This window comes from Saccoglossus kowalevskii, chromosome 7 (genome assembly GCF_978046115.1).
Source record: "Saccoglossus kowalevskii chromosome 7, keSacKowa6.1, whole genome shotgun sequence".
In the NCBI taxonomy this organism is placed as follows: domain Eukaryota; kingdom Metazoa; phylum Hemichordata; class Enteropneusta; family Harrimaniidae; genus Saccoglossus; species Saccoglossus kowalevskii.
This window is the reverse complement of record NC_140647.1, coordinates 17,060,232-17,079,614: the sequence shown is the minus strand read 5'-3', so window position 1 is coordinate 17,079,614 and position 19,383 is coordinate 17,060,232. Positions and strand designations below refer to the sequence as shown.

The window sequence follows — 19,383 nt, the reverse complement described above, 5'->3', positions numbered from 1 at the left end:
AAAACCTGTTGCAGTATAACAGTAGAGGTTTTGTAGGCAGTATTTGAACTGTTTGAATGATTTTTAGATGTTTTTTACTTTTTGTAACACTTTTGTAAAATGAAAAATGTTCTGCAATTGTCGTTAAATTTGTGATTTTTCATGAAAATATATTTTTTTCTCTTCGCTTTTTATAAAATTGAGACAAAAAAACCTTAAAAAAGTTTTGACTGGCATGATACACTGGGTGTTAAGAATATTTTTCAAAATCATTGTGACTCCCCGGTAAATTGCATATTCATTTTTTTCCCCACAGATAACGAATACATTGTTCACATATTCACGGGTGATGTGTCTGGAGCTGGCACCGATTCTAATGTGTTTATCAATTTATTTGGTGAAATGGGGGATTCTGGTGAAAGAGAACTCAAAGAGTCAGAAACAAACAGAAATAAGTTTGAAAAGAATAGCGTAAGTTGGATTCACTCAGTAAATACAGTTAATATGCAAGCCTCTTCAAAACAAGAAATGCCCTTGAATTATAATTTGTATTTGTGAGTTCTTTATTATATCAATATAATATTTTTTTAGAAAAAAATATGTTGGCTATATATTTGGTGATAGCAGCCATTTTTTGTTGAAAGGAATTTGACTATTAAAACAAGTTAGTTTATTTTGTGAAAGCTGATGTTGATATTCAAAATCAACCACTGGTGATATATAAAAAATGTCATATTTTGGGAAAATATTTGAGTAAACAAAAGATTGATTCTGCTGACTTGCGTTTCCTGCAAGATTAACACTTTTTTTGAAAATTTGAAAGCAATAATATTTTCTGCCAAAATTTATTATTTTTCAAAATTCCTTTCATTTTTCATAATTCGTTTGTTAATTTTCTATGATTTAGGCATAATTTATTTGAAAAAAATGAAAAGATTCCAAAAAAATTAAAATATCAGATTTTATTGCAGCTCATCTGAATGTGCATACCACCATTTCATCAAATTTAACATTCATTCAACAACACATTTTTTCTGTAGGAGGACGTCTTCAGGATAGAAGCTGTAGAACTTGGAAATTTGAAGAAATTAAAGATTCGTCATGATGATTCAATGTTGGGTTCAGCATGGTTTCTGGATAGAGTGGAGATCGAAGACACACAAAACAAAGAGAGGTACTGAGATTCATGATAACATCAGTAATAAACAGTATTAGAAATGTTTGTAGCATTATTTCTTAGACATGCTTGTACTGAGTTACAAGACGTATTTCGTTGATTGATGTATTAGTAGTATATTAGTAGTATATCTATGCGCTTACGTAAATGATAGAGATGTGTTTTAATAAGTCAAATTTTAATGATCAATTTCTAAATGCAATTAAGTATTGGTGTAAATATACATACAAAATTGTTTTTGAAAAATTATATAACACTAATATTCTAAATATATTTGAAAATATCAAAATTAAAATAAGATGTAACTGGTCTTCTTTGTCTCTAGGTATTATTTCCCATGTCAACGTTGGCTAGCAACGAAAGAGGATGATGGTCAAATATCTCGTGACTTGGTGCCAGTGGATAGACGGATTATGGAATCTAAGATGAAAGGAATGGGAGATAAACGAAAATCCAGCACTGGTCTCAGGGACTCATTGGCATTGGAAACTAAAGGTAACCAGAGAGATGATTTGTCTGCCAGTGATATCAAGAAGATAAATCTACCTATAAATTGAAATTTTCATAACTGGGTCTTGAGGATGATAATACTGTATTATTAAATTCATATGAAATAATTATTTAACAAGGAATTTGTTTCTTCATTTTCTACTTTTTTTTTCCAGCCATAATGACAACCTACTACATAGCAGTAGAAACAGCCAATGTTAGAGGAGCTGGTACTGATGCTGATGTTTATGTGGTATTGTATGGGGAAAGTGATGACACAGGTGAGTTAGTGGGACTCACATTAGTGAATTGAGTCTGGTGTGTCAGTGAAACACAAGTCAATGTGTCACAGCTGTGACTCGGGTGAGTCAGTGTGACAGGTGAGTTAGTGTGACTCCGATTAGTGAGATTGAGTCAGGTATGTCAGTGAAACAAATAAGTCAATGTGACACAGGTGGGTCCGTGTGACTCGGGTGAGTTAGTGTGACAGATGAGTTAGTGTGACTCTGATTAGTGAGATTGAGTCAGGTATGTCAGTGAAACAAATAAGTCAATGTGACACAGGTGGGTCAGTGTGACTCTGGTGAGTCAGTGTGACTCATGTTAGTATGTGTGGCAGGTGAATATGTGTGACTCAGTGTATCAGATGAGTGTGACAGGTGCGTATGTATGACACAGATGAGTCAATGTGACAAGTGATTCAATAGCACAGGCAAATGAGTGACACAGGTGAGTGTCGCATTTTAGTCAATGCATTAGTTGAGTGTGACACAGGTGAGTCAATATGACTATTGAGTCAATGTAACAGGGGAGTCAGTGTGACATAGGTAAATCAATGTGAAGGTGATTCAGTGCGACTCAGGAGAGTGGGTGTACCGGTAGTACCTGAAAGTGATTGTGACAGATGACTTGTCATGTGACCTAATGTGACAGGTGGATGTTCGTGAATAGAGATTTCATTCAGAATTTATTGTTAGTGACATTACTATGATTTTTTTTCCAATTATGTTCAGGTTTAATACAATTGAAGACCTCAAAGACCAATAAGAATAAGTTTGAACGTGGTAAAGTTGATAAGTTTGAAATTGAAGCAGTTGATATTGGAGAAATAAAGAAATTGAAGTAAGTCGTGCTTAATTATCCGATCTGGTATATGACACTTTAAAAAAAAACATTTTGTAGCATCTGTGTCATTGGTATCCTGCGTAAAGAGGACTAGGCATACAGCCTCTGGCACTTTAAATAACCCTTTGATATTCTTCCCGGAAACAATTCAGTGCTAATATTTTCACATTTAGAAAATTGTCGCTAAATTTCATCATCATTTTAGACCATACAGACATTTTCAGGTATTGCTTTTAGTTTTTGATCAAAAGGTTTGTCAATTTTTATCAACATTTTATAAGTGAATGAGCAGACCGTTCAAATTTATTTTGTAAAGGTGTCAAACAATGACAATGGCACTCAATACATTTCCGGCATACTAGTATATTGAATTATTTAATCACATCAGAGTTTGGTATTTATTTTAAATCTGACTGAAATGATTTTCCAATTATGTTACAAAAGCTTAAAAAAACAAACATTTTCAGTGCCTACTGTTTTACTTGTCATTTTTTAGATGAACTAAAGCATATTTTTTGCAAATTCTGTTATTAATTGTGATTCCTTCTGCAATTACCATAGTTTAACCACAGACACACCTTTGTCATTTAAGTATTAGTGCATACACTACTAATAAAATACATGTATATTGTATTACATTTAGAATTGGTCACAACAATGGCGGAGCAGGTCCTGGATGGATGCTTGAAAAAGTGGACATTGATGCGCCCTCGTTAGGCAAAAAGTGGACATTCCCCTGCCATAGATGGTTCGACAAGAAAGAAGACGATGGTCTGATTGAGAGAGAATTGTATCCGGTGGAAACAAGAACTGAAGAATATGAGAAACGTAAGATGTAACGATTGTTGTCATTCACTTTGTATCAATATTTGACTAAAAATGAAATATTTACTTTAGTGATAACAATTTTATTTGAAAGTAGTCATACCTATGGTTTTGATGTGCTTTTTGTCATTAATTTAATGGAAACTTTCAATCTGCCAAGTATCATTTTGTAGTACTTTTAACATGTTTTTACTCATCAGTCATGTCCATTTTGAATTTTTAAATTTGAAATTTTATTATTACTGTTGCTAGATGTTCCATATGAAATCACCGTCCACACCACTGATAAGTCAGGTGCCGGCACAGATGCAGATGTCTATATTGTTCTGTTTGGCAAAGACACCTGCACTTCACAGAAGAGTTTATGTTCCAATAAAAAACAAAGAAAAGAATGCTTTGAGAGGAACAAAGTAGATAAGTTTGTTGTTGAGGTAAGTAAGTTTTTTTATTCAGTGACAACTTTAACATGGGAGACTTATGCCAGTGATGTACTTGTGAGACAGAGATATTAAGTAGAAATAAATATGTGTATTGTAGCTTTCTTCAGATACTTAATATGTAAATTCGACCTCCACAAAACCCCGTATTGCACTAATGTATGTACCACTTGGGTCAACAAATATCCACAGCAAGGTATATGATAGAACTATATGCATCAAAGTTGGGTGTATAATTAAACAATACATATCACTTGTTAAAATGATTGCACTGTAAAATCTGTATTAGAAGCTGTGGTTTCTATTAAAATGGTATAATGCAACAGAGGAGATGCAGCTTCACATATGAGAAATGGTGAATGTTTGGTCAGCTTCTAGTAGTAATGTTGTTACAAATAAAGATTTTATGGTAGTATGTCAATATTAGAATCGTATTTATGATAAACAATAGAATCATACTTATATCACAAGGTAAATAACTTTTACAGATGGAGGATGTGGGTGATACAATTGAGAAGATAAGGATTGGACATGATGATTCAGGATTTGGTGCAGCCTGGCATTTACATAAAGTAGAAGTCAGAAGACTCCTTGACAAAGGAAAGGTAAGAGGAACAAAATTTTGCTGTGTTTTGCATATAATTTGCATAATTTAATGTTTTCTTGATACCGTGATGATGTTATGTCACATAACTGATTAGAATTCTGATTGGTCAATGGCAGACACCCTGGGGATATGTTATATGACTGTTTAGCATTCTGATTTGTCAATGGTAGACACCCTGGGGATATGTCACATGACTGTTTAGCAGTCTGATTGGTCAATGGCAGACACCCTGAGAATATATGAAATTACCGGTACTGCTTAACCTTCAGATTGACCAATGATAGGCAACCTGGGGATATCTCACATGACTGATTTATTGCATTCTGATTGGTCAATGGCAGACACCCTGGGAATATGTCACATGACTGATTTATTGCATTCTGATTGGCCAATGGCAGACACCCTGAGAATATATGAAATTACCTATACTGCTTAACCTTCAGATTGACCAATGATAGGCAACCTGGGGATATGTCACATGACTGATTTATTGCATTCTGATTAGTCAATGGCAGACACCCCTGAGAATATATGAAATTACCGGTACTGCTTAACCTTCAGATTGACCAATGATAGGCAACCTGGGGATATCTCACATGACTGATTTATTGCATTCTGATTGGTCAATGGCAGACACCCTGGGAATATGTCACATGACTGATTTATTGCATTCTGATTGGTCAATGGCAGACACCCTAAGAATATATGAAATTATCGGTACTGCTTAAACTTCAGATTGGCAACCTGGGGATATGTCACATGACTGATTTATTGCATTCTGATTAGTCAATGGCAGACACCCTGGGAATATGTCACATGACTGATTTATTGCATTCTGATTAGTCGATACTTCTAAGGGACTTCTGTGTTGGCTGCTTTGTTAATTATTATGATTTGAATAAATATATATTGTTGTGATTGTTGAATAGGGTTCAAAGATTTTTACATTTCCTTGTGGTCGATGGTTGGCACGGAAAGAAGATGATGGTTCTATCGTTCGAGAGTTAGTGCCGACGCATATTGTGGAGGAAGTGACTCGAAAGGATGGTTCTGTTAAAACCAAACAAGTAAAACAAGCAACCCTTGAGAGTAAGTTCAATATGAATTATTTTTACCTATAAACTGTTGTTATTTTGACAATATACATACTTTACTTACTATAGTAATAGTGCATGTGCTTATATCAATGACTGAAAAGATATTTTGGATGGTTTGTAAGGAGTTTATCTCACTGAATTTAGAAAAAAATGTATATTAAATAGATTTTATTTTCACTGAATCATCCATTCAGTTAAAATAAATTAGTATTTTACATTAATTCTAAATCTCCCAATCCCTATTTAATTCAATGTTGGATAATTTTATTCCATTGATACAACTAAATACAAGCAAAATATTGAAAGGAAAATTATACTTTTCTCACTATAAAGATGCCTGCTAAAAACATTGATTTTGTCTTATTAATAATATATTTATTGTATTTCATTGGTGCATATGTTTCATAATAGTATGATGATTACCAAATCTTTTCTTATTTCTCTACTTTCTATATGTATACTCTATTTCTGCTTCTTTCTTATCTGGTAATTCTTTTAAGTTCAAAAAATATTTCCTTAATGTATGTGTGGTTGCTCATTTGATCAGATTCACTTCCTGTCTGACCTCTGTCTAAGGTCACACATCCTGGTTCTTATAATTCTTTATCTTCTCATAAGAGTGAAATTTTTAGCTTGGTAAATCCCTTTCTTTTAAAAAACTTTGTTTCTTATAAAATAATGAATTTGGATCATTTGAACTTCAAATTCAGATAACTATGAAATGTTTCTCATGTGTAAATATATTTTACATGAAAAATGTGTTTTTCAGCTTTGTTATGTTGCCAAGGTGACTGATATGCATGTGTGTGTGTACATGAACTCAGTCAACAATCCCTTGTTACAAATTCCCATTTATAAATTCCCATGCTATGAAGTTACATTCTTATGTGTGAGTGTGTGTGTGTTTGTTAGAGTTTTGTTTGCTCTAAATCCATATATTATACATTATTGTATGGTTCACACCATGAAGTGTGCCAGCCATTTTGAAATATCACAATTTTGTAATTTTCCTGACTTGTGTAAACTTGTGTAGACACCCGTGATAAGTTCACCAGTTATCTGGAAAACCTCAAATCTAAAAATATTTTTTTTTTCACATACTGCATATTTCTCATTCTCCAGAACGTGTGTATAAAGTCAATGTAGTAACTGGAGATGTCAAAGGAGCTGGTACGGATGCCAATGTATTTATAAATGTATTTGGTGAATATGGCGACACTGGAGAACGAAAACTAGTCAAATCAGAAACGCATATGGATAAGTTTGAAAAAGGACAAGTGAGTTATTTATACAGTATTTTATATTTTAGGCTGAGAAAAAAAATATCTCTATTTCTCGTTTCCGAGCGCATCATTTTGAACTACGTGCCTCGGATGTTTTTTTCCTTCTAAAGCATTCCAAAATGTGCTTGTACTCGCACTTGTCTCAAATTTCCCCCATTTTATTCAAAAAAAAAAAAAAAAAATTCCATGAAACGAGAAACAGAGATTTTTTTTTTCCTGGCCTTAATGCAGCATTCTTATTGTGATAATTTGTAATCAGTAATGAGTAACATTCCTGCTGAAATCTTTACTGACAGTGTCCAAAAAAGCCACAGCAGACAGTATGTTAATACTAACATAAATCTTAACAAAATTACATCAAAATTACAAGACATATTTTTATTTATTTTTTTCCTTCTCAACAGACTGATAAATTTACGCTTGAAGCTGTGGATCTTGGTAAAATATATAAAATGACAATTCGTCATGACAACTCAATGTTATCCCCTGCATGGTTCTTAGACAAAGTTGAGATTATCGATGATGAGAATGATGTAGTTACATTTCATTGTGAAAGATGGCTGGCTAAGAATAAAGATAATGGTAAAATTGAAAGAACTTTGTATATTAAGGTAGGTATATATTGTGCATTTTACTTGCATTTGGAATTATCGCCAATAATGCGTTTTATATCAGAAAATTTAGCTTATGATATTTTCACAAATATATTTTATACAGAGTTTGTTTGATACTTTGTTGTATCCTTGTTCTCGACTTGGCAAAGTGATAAAAATTAGTCAAATATTTCCTCTATGAACTTCATTCATTACTATATTCTGCATCACACCATCCTTATTTGGAATATTCATTTCCTAATATGGTAGGATGCAGAAAATGGAACTGGAGTGGATTTATGAATTGATTCTTATAATTTATAAAACTATTAGTTGTAGTACAATCATTCTCATTTTATTTTTTCATCGATAGGGTTACCAAGGAGACACATCAAGTATGAGTACGCTAGCTCGTTCTGGATCATCACGGTCTCTAAAATCTGTTCGCAGCGCCTTCGGTCCTGACAGTCCATCAGCAAGACGGAAAACCGCTGGAGCACAGGAACCAGAATACTTTGGTCCAAGTAAGGCCAGACTTTTTTTATTCCTTGTTTCTCAAGTTTTTAAGTCAATTTTTTTGAGGAGGGCGAAAAAATAAATAAAATGAATTCTTTTTTTCCATTAGATTTGTGTGATTCTCAGAATTGTAAGTGAGATCATTGATTGGAGAGAAGAAATGAAATAAAATTTTATTCCATGTATAATCTTGTTTCTCATCTGTGTGAGACTTCGTTACTTTGATCATGATACTTCCATGAAAATGCAACTTGGGTTTGTTCTGCGACGGGCGCCAAAAAAATGGAGATAAAAATAATAATTTTTTAGCAATTTTTTGCACTTACAAGTCGGCGGGCGCGAGAATTACGCTGAAATAAAATTTTATTTTTATTTCATTTTCGGGTCCTGGTTATTCGGCTGGTTCGCGAAACAAGGGATAATAAAAGTCTGGCCTAAGACATAGTTGTGATACTGCTTGAGTTTAAATCATTTCCTATTTGAAATCAAATCAAAATCAAGTTTTTTATCTTGAGATCTATACTACAAAACATACTATATGATGGTTTTCTTTATTTCAGCTATACCATACACTGTTAAAATCACTACCGGCAAAGACAGTGATATGGGAACCGAAGCTAATGTCTTTATTGAAATCATAGGTAGCAAGAAACCCAAGACATCTGGTGAGTTTTTCCATGTTTTTCTGCAAAATACAGTAGATGTAAAAACATGAAATATATCATGTTCTTTACATGTATCATGTTTCATGCTCTTATATATCATGTTATGTTTCATGCTTTTATATTATGTTATTTTCATGTTCTGTTTCATGTTCTTATATATCATGTTGTTTCATGCTCTTATATATCATGTTATGTTTCATGCTCTTATATATCATGTTATGTTTCATGCTCTTATATATCATGTTATGTTTCATGCTCTTATATATCATGTTATGTTTCATGCTCTTATATATCATGTTATGTTTCATGCTCTTATATATCATGTTATGTTTCATGCTCTTATATATCATGTTATGTTTCATGCTCTTATATATCATGTTATGTTTCATGCTCTTATATATCATGTTATGTTTCATGCTCTTATATATCATGTTATGTTTCATGTCCTTATATATCATGTTATGTTTCATGCTCTTATATATCATGTTATGTTTCATGTCCTTATATATCATGTTATGTTTCATATTCTTATATATCATGTTATGTTTCATGCTCTTATATATCATGTTATGTTTCATGTTCTTATACACATGGTTCTTATATATTTCAGGTAAAATTCCTTTAGAGATTTACAACAAAAGCAAATTTGAACCCAAATCCACTGAAACATTCTCCCTAGAAGCACCTGATATGGGAGAAATCAAGAAAATTGAGGTAGGATCAGTCAAGAAAAAACATCTGTGGAATGTCTATCAAAATCTATTTTTTAAAATAGTATGTGATTGGATAAATATATATGGATTCTTATAGAAATTTATTAGACCATAGTTGGAAAGACAAGTTTCTCAGAAATATAGATTTGATGATGATATCATTTGGAATTAGGATAATGGAGCAGCAATATACTTTTATCTCGATAAGCACTTTTGTAAATTTTTGCACCATCCACAAAATTATTTTGTACCGGTAGTCTGCTCCTTTTTACATAAAATGTTGATATCCATTGACAAACCTTTTGATAAAAAACTAAAGCAATATCTAAAACTGTTCATATGGTCCAAAATATTGATGAAATTTAGTAAAAATTCTACTAAATATGAAAATTTTTGCACTCAATTTTGGGACAGAAAAATATCTCACCCTCATAGGGTTAAATCTTTGCTGAATTTTAGAGATTTTCTTTCACAAAAATTAAATTTCATGATTTCTAAAGTGTCCTACTGGAATTTTCACTGACTTACCAAATCTTGTGATTTTTTATGATTCAGCTTGGCCATGATGGTATAACCCCCAAAGATGGATGGTTTGTTGAAGACTTGGAGATTGACATGCCAACTGTTGGTAAACATTACCATTTCCCGTGTAAAAGATGGTTCTCTAAAGATAAAGACGATGGTTTGATTTCACGGACATTGTTTGTAGCAGATGCCGAGAGTGTTCAATATAAACCTAGTAAGTTTATATTTGCTGAAGACTAGTGACTGTTTGGAAATGTTCATACTGGTCAAAACTGAAAAATATATAATTGATCGGGGTTCTTGTACCTCGGTATATTTGTTACCTCCACATTCAACATTGTTTTATTTCCTTTTTTATTACAATTCAATCAGTCAGCTGTTTGGGCTATGAATGCTCACTACAAATGTAACTCTCTTGGATTTTTTCATTTCATTATGATAAGTTTAATTCCCTAACTGAAGATTTTTGGTAAAAAAAAATGTTATCAACTTCAGTGTGCTTGATGAGATGCTTTTCCCTCTGTGCATCTCAAAAATTCTTGAATTTTGTTTAATAATAATATTCTTAATTGTGATATTATAAATATCTCCTACATCAAATCCATGCCCTCAATTCACTCTGCATACTGGATGTCTTTCTTGTACTGTGGTAGATTGCTTGCGAAATGTGCATCACTAACAGTGAAGCTATATCAGCCGACAGACTGCTTCTTTGTAAATATTTATTTGCCTATTTCCATTCCTACTAAATGGCTAACATCTAATATTTTATAAAATTTCAGAAATTCCTTATGAAATGACCATTTACACGGGTGATGTTAAGAGTGCTGGTACAGACTCTAAAGTAACACTGACTGTGTTCGGTGCCAACGGGAAAGCACCAGACCTTGTGGTCGATAAAAATGGAGACAGATTTGAAAGAGGCAAAGCTGATATGATTAAGGTGAATAATTAGAATTTCATTTCATTATGATAGCTTTCATAGTTAGACACATATCAGTACTTCTCTTCTGTACATGTATGTGAGCATAATGGACCCTGTGAATCAAATCATTGTCTGATTTTGCAGTTTTTTTAGCTCCACTGTCGACTTTGTCGAGCGGAGCTTATCATATGAGTGATTGTCTGTCATTGTCCGGCGTCGTCCGGCGTCCGTGTCAATGTTTTACTTTTTCGACTTCTTCTTGAAAACTACAAGCCTGAATGCTTTGATACTTGATGTATATGTACCTTGGGTAGACCTCTCTCAGATTTGTTCATTTTGTAATGATATCTTTAGTTCTCTAATTTTGGTGAATATTTTTGTCATTTTTAGTAAAAAGTGATATTTTCGACTTCTCGTTAAAAACCGCAAGTCCAATTACTTTGATATTACATATATAGGTACTACCGGTACATGTGGATCTCTCTCAGATTTGTTCATTTTGTAATGATATCTTTAGTTCTCAAATTTTGATGAATATTTTTGTCATTTTTGGTAAAAAGTGATATTTTTGACTTCTTGTTAAAAACCGCAAGTCCAATTGCTTTGATATTACATATATAGGTACTACATGTGAACCTCTTTCAGATTTGTTCATTTTGTAATGATATCTTTAATTCTCTAATTTTGGTGAATATTTTTGTCATTTTTGGTAAAAAGTGATATTTTCGACTTCTTGTTAAAAAGCGCAAGTCCAATTGCTTTGATATTACATATATAGGTACTACATGTGGACCTCTTTCAGATTTGTTCATTTTGTAATGATATCGTCAATTCTCTAATTTTGGTGAATATTTTCGTCATTTTTGGTAAAAAGTGATATTTTCGACTTCTTGTTAAAAACGGCAAGTCCAATTTCTTTGATATTATTACATATATAGGTACTACATGTGGACCTCTCTCAGATTTGTTCATTTTGTAATGATATCTTTAATTATCTAATTTTGGTGAATATTTTTGTCATTTTTGGTAAAAAGTGATATTTTCTTCTTGTTAAAAACCACAATCATTTATGGTGAAAAATGGCATTTTTGAATTCTTGTTGAAAACAGCAAGTCCCATTGCATTGATACTATACGTATTGTTCATTTTCTAATGATATCTTTTGTTCTTTAATTGAAATGTGCATTGCTAACAGCGAAGCTATCTCAGCCGAGAGGCTGCTTGTTTTTTTTTACTCAACAAATTTTGCTTGCCACTTCAATGTGTTGGTTGTGCATGTCACCACCACATTAAAGACAATTAGATGTACAAATTTATTCAATGTCTTTACATTAATAATGTGTGCAACTTTCTCGTACGTGAAGCCTGCCCCCTATGGCGAGATATTCATCTTATTTGTTTTTATTATATTTCAGTTGGAATTAGAAGATATAGCTCCGCTGAAGAAAATCAGAATCAGTATTGATGGGAAAGGAAGTCGACCTGATTGGTATCTTGAGAAGGTTAGATTATCATTCAAATGATTCATTTCTGTGCTTTTTTTTTTTTTTTACTTCACCATTTCACCTCAGAGTATGAAACTTAACCACAGTTTAACTTATTAGGGTACTTGAGAAATTGAAATAAAATTGTGTTATTACGGTACATGCTAATATTGTGTTTTAAATATGTATACTGTAAAAGGATTAATTATTCACTGGGTTTTAATTTTGCTTATTTCGCTGACTGGAAAATGTGGTAAATTAAAACCCAGTGAAAATGTAAAATTTAGCATAGAACACATTCTCTAAATGATAAAACCATGAATTTCAAACCCATTGATATGCCTGAAATGGTAATCAGCGAAATTTAAACCCAGTGAAAATTAGTCATTTTTTGTAATACAAGTACTAGTTTGTAGGGCATACCATCTACAAACCCTGCAATATGACTCATTTCACTGTTTTCTTTCTTTTCATTTAAGATATTAATGCGTAATATGGACACTGGTGACTTAACTGCATTCCACTGTGATCAATGGTTGTCAAAAAGCATGGGAGATGGAAAACTGACCAGAGAAATATCAGCTACAGTTAGAGGTGAAACATTGGTCAAAAGTAAGTTTGTGTACATTATTTAGAGTCTCTTAATGTTATACCTAGATAAACAGTGTTAGAAATTTACATTCTATATACAAACTATCGGGACTTTTAATCACATACGCGTGCCTCGGTTCCCTATATTTTAAAATTGATTTTTGAGTATGTTTTTAGCATTGACAATGCTCCGAAATTTTAACACTATCTGGGTATGAAAAAGAAAAAAAAAAGAAAATTTCACTCCGAATGCCCGTGAACCTGCATCTATACTTTGACATGAGGTTTTCATCCGATTTCAACCCAGCTGGTTGATACAAGTGATGTCATGGTCATCCTTGTTTAGAAGGTGGAATAGATGATACATACCATGATAAGTATCAATAAGATTTTGAATATTAAGTGATATCAGGTGATAACCTTTTAATCACATGACCAACTCAGATTGATAAAAAAGAGAATCAAAATTTTACAAAACTACACTTACAAATCATATGCTAATTTTTGCAAATATGACATAACTCAGTAGACATGTATTTGTAATTAACGAGCTGACAGTTATCTATAATCTGCAGAAATATTTCCCTTCTGTCGATATCTCTTCAAGATAAACTTTTCGTTGATATTATTGTAAGTTCGCGTGACTGCACCATTTATGTAATGGTTATCCAGACTGAATTCCCATATCTATGCAATAATAGTAGTACCTCTGATCAACTTGTATTTATTGCATACTGATCAAACATGAACATAAATGTTCATCAATGCCAAAAATGTACTTTGAAGTATCTGAGTCAATGAATTTCTTTATATGGTACAGTCTGATTGATTCCTGAAATAAAGCAATGATTTAAGCATATTATCTTTGATATACAATGTATATATTTTTATTATCCTTATTCACATTCCATAGTTTCCCAATCTACTAAGGAAAATTTCTTGTGGTGACAATCCATGTTTGATTTATATTTTTCCCCAGCTACGTTCTACACTGTCAATGTGAAAACCAGTAATGTACGAGGAGCTGGAACCGATTCCAATGTGTTTCTCATATTATTTGGTGAGAATGGTGATTCAGGAGAACTGGCATTGAAAGAATCTGCGACCAATAAAAATAAGTTTGAGAATAATCAGCTTGATGTGTTTAAATTTGAGATGCTGAGTCTTGGCGATCTCTTGAAATGCAGAGTCTGGCACGATAACAAAGGTTAGTTTGTCAATGTTTGAGATTGTTGGTTTTGTTTATCATATTTGCTCCTTCAGCCTTTTCACCACCAGACTTTCTTGTTCAAATTTTTCTGCACTTTTTTCTTATATTTTTCAATATTTCTGGAAATGAACCCTAATTCTGAAGCCAATAGAAAAAAATTGAGTAGATATTTGCTCCTTTATCACCAGACTTTTTTGTCCAAATTTTCCTGCACTTTTTTTCTTATATTCTTCAATATTTCTGGAAATTAACCCTTATTTTGGAGCCAATAGAACAAATTGTATCAATGTTTGGTTTTCACTCAAAAAAATGGCTATTTTTGTCCCAATCTTCTGAAGTAAACTGCAAATATAAACAGGACTATTTTCTGAATTTGTATTAAAAAGAGGGAACTGGTGGTGAAAAGGTTAGAATCAAGTAACATTTTCGTTTCTTAATGGTTGTACACCTGACTGTATCTGTTGGTTTTGATGCCGAGTTATCATGTTAGTCCAAAATATGAAGTGTATTTTAGATAATATTTTGCAATATTTTTATTTAATCATGTACAAAGGTTGGGGAGCAGCCTGGCATTTAGAATATATTGAAGTCATTGATGAGAAAACGCACGCTAATTACATGTTCCATTGCAATCGATGGTTGGCAAAGAATGAAGACGATAAACAGATCATGCGAGAACTGACCTGCAGTGGTCCTGCCACTCCGGGAAGAGAAGACGACAAAATAGGTGAGAACAAATCATATCAAGTCAAAGTTGAGACAAAATATACATTTTTGTATACAAATGACTGCAAAGATTAATGCTGTGTATTTCCATGCATCTCAAAATAGATATTCCTTAAGCCTCCCTATCACCTAAACTCTAACACTCCAGCCCCCAATGCAAATGCCCTTTCCAGAGAAGCATGCACTGGAACAATATAATTATTAGCCCAAAAAAATTCAAACACACAATCAGATTGAAAGTTGAATGTTCAAACACAATGAAAAGTATTGAAATTTTCCACAATCCGAGCAAAGTCAAACCATCAAATATTCCACATAATAGATCCCAAATAAAGCTCTTTCAATACTCTCTACTTTAAACAGAGTCACAATACAAAATGTTTCCATCACCATCACTTAAAATCATAACAAGTGAAAACTGTTCTATACTGTTTTGGTACTGTATTTGATATATGTTTGCGTACATAGAAGTATTCAGCATCCATTTCCTTTAATGAAAGATGGCTAACTGGCAGCCATTTTGTTTTTGAATGTATTCATGTCTTAAATACATTGATCATTTTTAATAATTATTATTGGTAACATGTGCACAATCTGTTTTTTTCAATCTCAAAATTGGTTGTTTTTCAGAAATATCTAAGATGTGCATTTGCCTCACTGGTGCTTACTTTTTTACAGTTGATAAATCTTTGAATCAAAGTCATTTGTAAGTTACTGAATATAATTTATGATGAATTTTCTTTATTTGTAGCTTACAACATCACCATAGTTACTGGAGACAAAAACAGTGCAGGTACACAACATAATGTGTGGGTCATCCTGGAAGGAGATAAACGATCCTCAAAAGAGTTTCTCATGGAAAATTCTGCTAAGAATAAAATATTTAGAAGGTAAGAGCACTTTCTGTAGTTTAATAACTTTCAATGACTGTCGCTCATCAAGACAGGACAGAACAGGACATTGGGATGACATAATTTTGTCCTGCTTTTATATCAGTATGTATGTGAAAGAAAAACACCATTTCTTGTATTTTATGAAAATTTCAAAGGCCACCTGCTCATCATGCCCTACAGTGCCGACAATACAAGATCAACAAACTGAGCACTAACAAATCTGGATAAAACTGCATATGTTTGACTGGAAGTGTAGAATCTAGAATTATTGTCAAAACATAAGTACTAGTCTATTAAATAATGACTGTTTCTAACTTTCAGAGGTGACACAGATGATTTCAAGTTCAATACCAGAAACGTAGGAGAGATCGATACTATCCTTTTGGGTCATCGCGAGCGATACGACTTGAAAGCCAAGGGTAGTGGACGCGATGTCGAGTGGTATTGTTACGAGATTATAGTTCAAAACACAATAAGTGGTGATAAGTAAGTACCTATGAGGGTGTATTCATGCCTTGAATTAATTTATATTAAATTGGTATGTTGATTTCAGGTCATGATCGAATCTTTGAAGTGTGTTGGTTGTTGTCATGACTACCACATTTTGCTAATTGTGTTTTCCACATGTTCTAGGTATGTATTCCCATGCAAGAGTTGGATTCCTCTCAGTGACAGTAAGAAAGGAGCAAAGAGACTTGAATGTACAAAGAAAGAGAAAGGAAGAGCTGATGTGATTAGAAGTAAGTACCCGGTACATGACACCCCAGTTGAAAAAGTATCTTTTATGTACTGGTAGGCTGACCACCACTTTATTTCACTGCATCATACCATGGTTCCACTGCATTGTACCATGGTTCCACTGCATCATACCTTGGTTCCACTGCATAGTACCGTGGTTCCACTGCATCGTACCCTGGTTTCATTGCATCATACCGTGGTTTCACTGCATCGTACCGTGGTTCCACTACATCATACCGTGGTTTCATTGCATCATACCGTGGTTTCACTGCATCGTACCATGGTTCCACTGCATCATACCTTGGTTCCACTACATCATACCGTGGTTTCATTGCATCATACCGTGGTTTCACTGCATCGTACCTTGGTTCCACTGCATAGTACTGTGGTTCCACTGCATCGTACCCTGGTTCCACTGCATTGTACCATGGTTCCACTACATCATACCATGGTTTCACTGCATCGTACCGTGGTTCCACTGCATCGTACCATGGTTCCACTGCATCATACCGTGGTTTCATTGCATCATACCGTGGTTTCACTGCATCGTACCGTGGTTCCACTGCATCATACCATGGTTCCACTACATCATACCATGGTTCCACTGCATAGTACCGTGGTTCCACTGCATCGTACCATGGTTCCACTGCATCGTACCGTGGTTCCACTGCATCATACCGTGGTTTCACTGCATCATACCTTGGTTCCACTGCATTGTACCATGGTTCCACTGCCTCATACCTTGGTTCCACTGCATTGTACCATGGTTCCACTGCATCGTACCATGGTTCCACTGCATAGTACCGTGGTTCCACTGCATAGTACCGTGGTTCCACTGCATCGTACCAAGGTTCCACTGCATCGTACCATGGTTCCACTGCATCATACCATGGTTTCATTGCATCATACCGTGGTTTCACTGCATCGTACCGTGGTTCCACTGCATCATACCATGGTTCCACTACATCATACCATGGTTCCACTGCATAGTACCGTGGTTCCACTGCATCGTACCATGGTTCCACTGCATCGTACCGTGGTTCCACTGCATCATACCGTGGTTTCACTGCATCATACCTTGGTTCCACTGCATTGTACCATGGTTCCACTGCCTCATACCTTGGTTCCACTGCATTGTACCATGGTTCCACTGCATCGTACCATGGTTCCACTGCATAGTACCGTGGTTCCACTGCATAGTACCGTGGTTCCACTGCATCGTACCAAGGTTCCACTGCATCGTACCATGGTTCCACTGCATTGTACCGTGGTTCCACTGCACCGTACCATGGTTCCACTGCACCGTACCATGGTTCCACTGCATCATACCGTGGTTCCATTGCATAGTACCACAGTTTAATATAAGAATGGTGGTTCCTTGAGGTTTACTGATTCCATATTTGCATAATGTTTCCAGCCAATTTAAAATCTTTTTTTTTTCTTTCCCCTATTCTAGATCTGGCACCAGTAAAATATGAAATAGTAGTCACTACTGGAGACGAAAAGGGTTCCGGAACAAATGCCAATGTTTTCATAACTTTATATGGAGAGTATGGAGATTCTGGAAAAAGGCCACTAACTCAGCGATTCCGTGATCTGTTCGAACGAAAACAGGTGGATAAATTTCAGATCGAAGCGTTAGATCTTGGAGAGTTGATTAAGTGTCGAGTAGAACACGATAATTCAGGTTTTAGCCCCGGCTGGTTTCTGGATAAAATTGAAGTCACTAATCAAAGTACAGGTATGAGGACACTTTTCCCCGCACAGAAATGGTTAGATAAGAAGAAAGGAGATGGTGAAATATTCAAGGAATTGTTCCCCCACCAAGAGTAAACTATATTTTGAACATAACAGGTGAAGTTCGTTGTAACATTGATGTCTACACTTCATTTATAATAAATCAGTCAAGAAAATGAACAAATTTTATTTTTCACAAGTTATAGATCACATTTAAAATTTCCTTAAATTTATTAGAACTATTTTGGGAAAAAGCTATAGGATAATCAGCTAAATATAAATACATTTGTAAGTATTTCTTTTCTTAGTTATTATCACATTTTTTTTTATTTAACTCAGGATTTTTAGTTTCATGAAAAGTTACTACCCGGTACATTGTATATATCAATCTCAAGTCTTGTCATAGTATAAAACGGAACTGGTTAGTCCTTCCATACATTTGATTATAGTTATCATTGTCTCTGGTGTTATAGGCAGTTATACGTTGTCATAAACAGTACTTATCATGGGAATCTATTTCTATACCTACAGTATGCTATTCCACATAGTTCTGTTATTTTAATAATCATTTCAATCCAAGATGGCCACTCCAACTATATTATGTGAATTCAAAATGGCCGTCGTATACAAATCCAATGACACCCACAAATGTAAATAAAATGTTTTGAGATTGTCATAAGAAATAATTAGAGGCTTTGTGAACATGGTTTTGAGATACTTATTTTTGTAATTTTTTATACCAGAGTACATTTATCTTTTAATTTAATTTAATGTATTGTAAATTTCATGATAAAGATTTTTTAATTCAAAATAGAAAGTATCAATGATGCTGCAATAGTGTTGATTTAATTATAGAACATCCAACTCTGTAATTTTCATTCAAAATCTTTCTTTTTTTAAAGCCAGGGCTATTTAAATTAATAGTCTATTTTTTCAAATCAAACAATGTTTATAATCCTGTTAGAACTGCTCAATAAAGGTCAAAGTAAAGACAAGCTCCAACTTTCACATGGCAGCTATGTATAAAAATAAAATAACTGGCATCACA

General features: G+C 33.8%; 1 protein-coding gene across 2 annotated transcripts in view; it reads left to right on the top strand.

Annotated features, from left to right (window-relative positions):
• Positions 1 to 19,383, top strand: part of LOC100378579 (lipoxygenase homology domain-containing protein 1-like) — a 48,054-nt gene extending 28,671 nt beyond the window's left edge. For both annotated transcript variants that reach the window (XM_085501184.1, XM_085501185.1), the window contains 24 exons: positions 296 to 450; positions 1,020 to 1,153; positions 1,482 to 1,651; positions 1,822 to 1,926; positions 2,659 to 2,767; positions 3,414 to 3,598; positions 3,848 to 4,026; positions 4,521 to 4,637; positions 5,569 to 5,728; positions 6,859 to 7,013; positions 7,424 to 7,630; positions 7,986 to 8,136; positions 8,689 to 8,793; positions 9,404 to 9,507; positions 10,062 to 10,245; positions 10,814 to 10,974; positions 12,372 to 12,458; positions 12,920 to 13,052; positions 14,011 to 14,238; positions 14,795 to 14,968; positions 15,719 to 15,857; positions 16,182 to 16,346; positions 16,494 to 16,600; positions 18,055 to 19,383. In XM_085501184.1, coding sequence (XP_085357310.1) covers positions 296 to 450; positions 1,020 to 1,153; positions 1,482 to 1,651; positions 1,822 to 1,926; positions 2,659 to 2,767; positions 3,414 to 3,598; positions 3,848 to 4,026; positions 4,521 to 4,637; positions 5,569 to 5,728; positions 6,859 to 7,013; positions 7,424 to 7,630; positions 7,986 to 8,136; positions 8,689 to 8,793; positions 9,404 to 9,507; positions 10,062 to 10,245; positions 10,814 to 10,974; positions 12,372 to 12,458; positions 12,920 to 13,052; positions 14,011 to 14,238; positions 14,795 to 14,968; positions 15,719 to 15,857; positions 16,182 to 16,346; positions 16,494 to 16,600; positions 18,055 to 18,431 — 3,791 coding nt within the window. In that variant the 3' untranslated portion in view covers positions 18,432 to 19,383. The remainder of the gene's footprint in view (positions 1 to 295; positions 451 to 1,019; positions 1,154 to 1,481; positions 1,652 to 1,821; positions 1,927 to 2,658; positions 2,768 to 3,413; positions 3,599 to 3,847; positions 4,027 to 4,520; positions 4,638 to 5,568; positions 5,729 to 6,858; positions 7,014 to 7,423; positions 7,631 to 7,985; positions 8,137 to 8,688; positions 8,794 to 9,403; positions 9,508 to 10,061; positions 10,246 to 10,813; positions 10,975 to 12,371; positions 12,459 to 12,919; positions 13,053 to 14,010; positions 14,239 to 14,794; positions 14,969 to 15,718; positions 15,858 to 16,181; positions 16,347 to 16,493; positions 16,601 to 18,054) is intronic.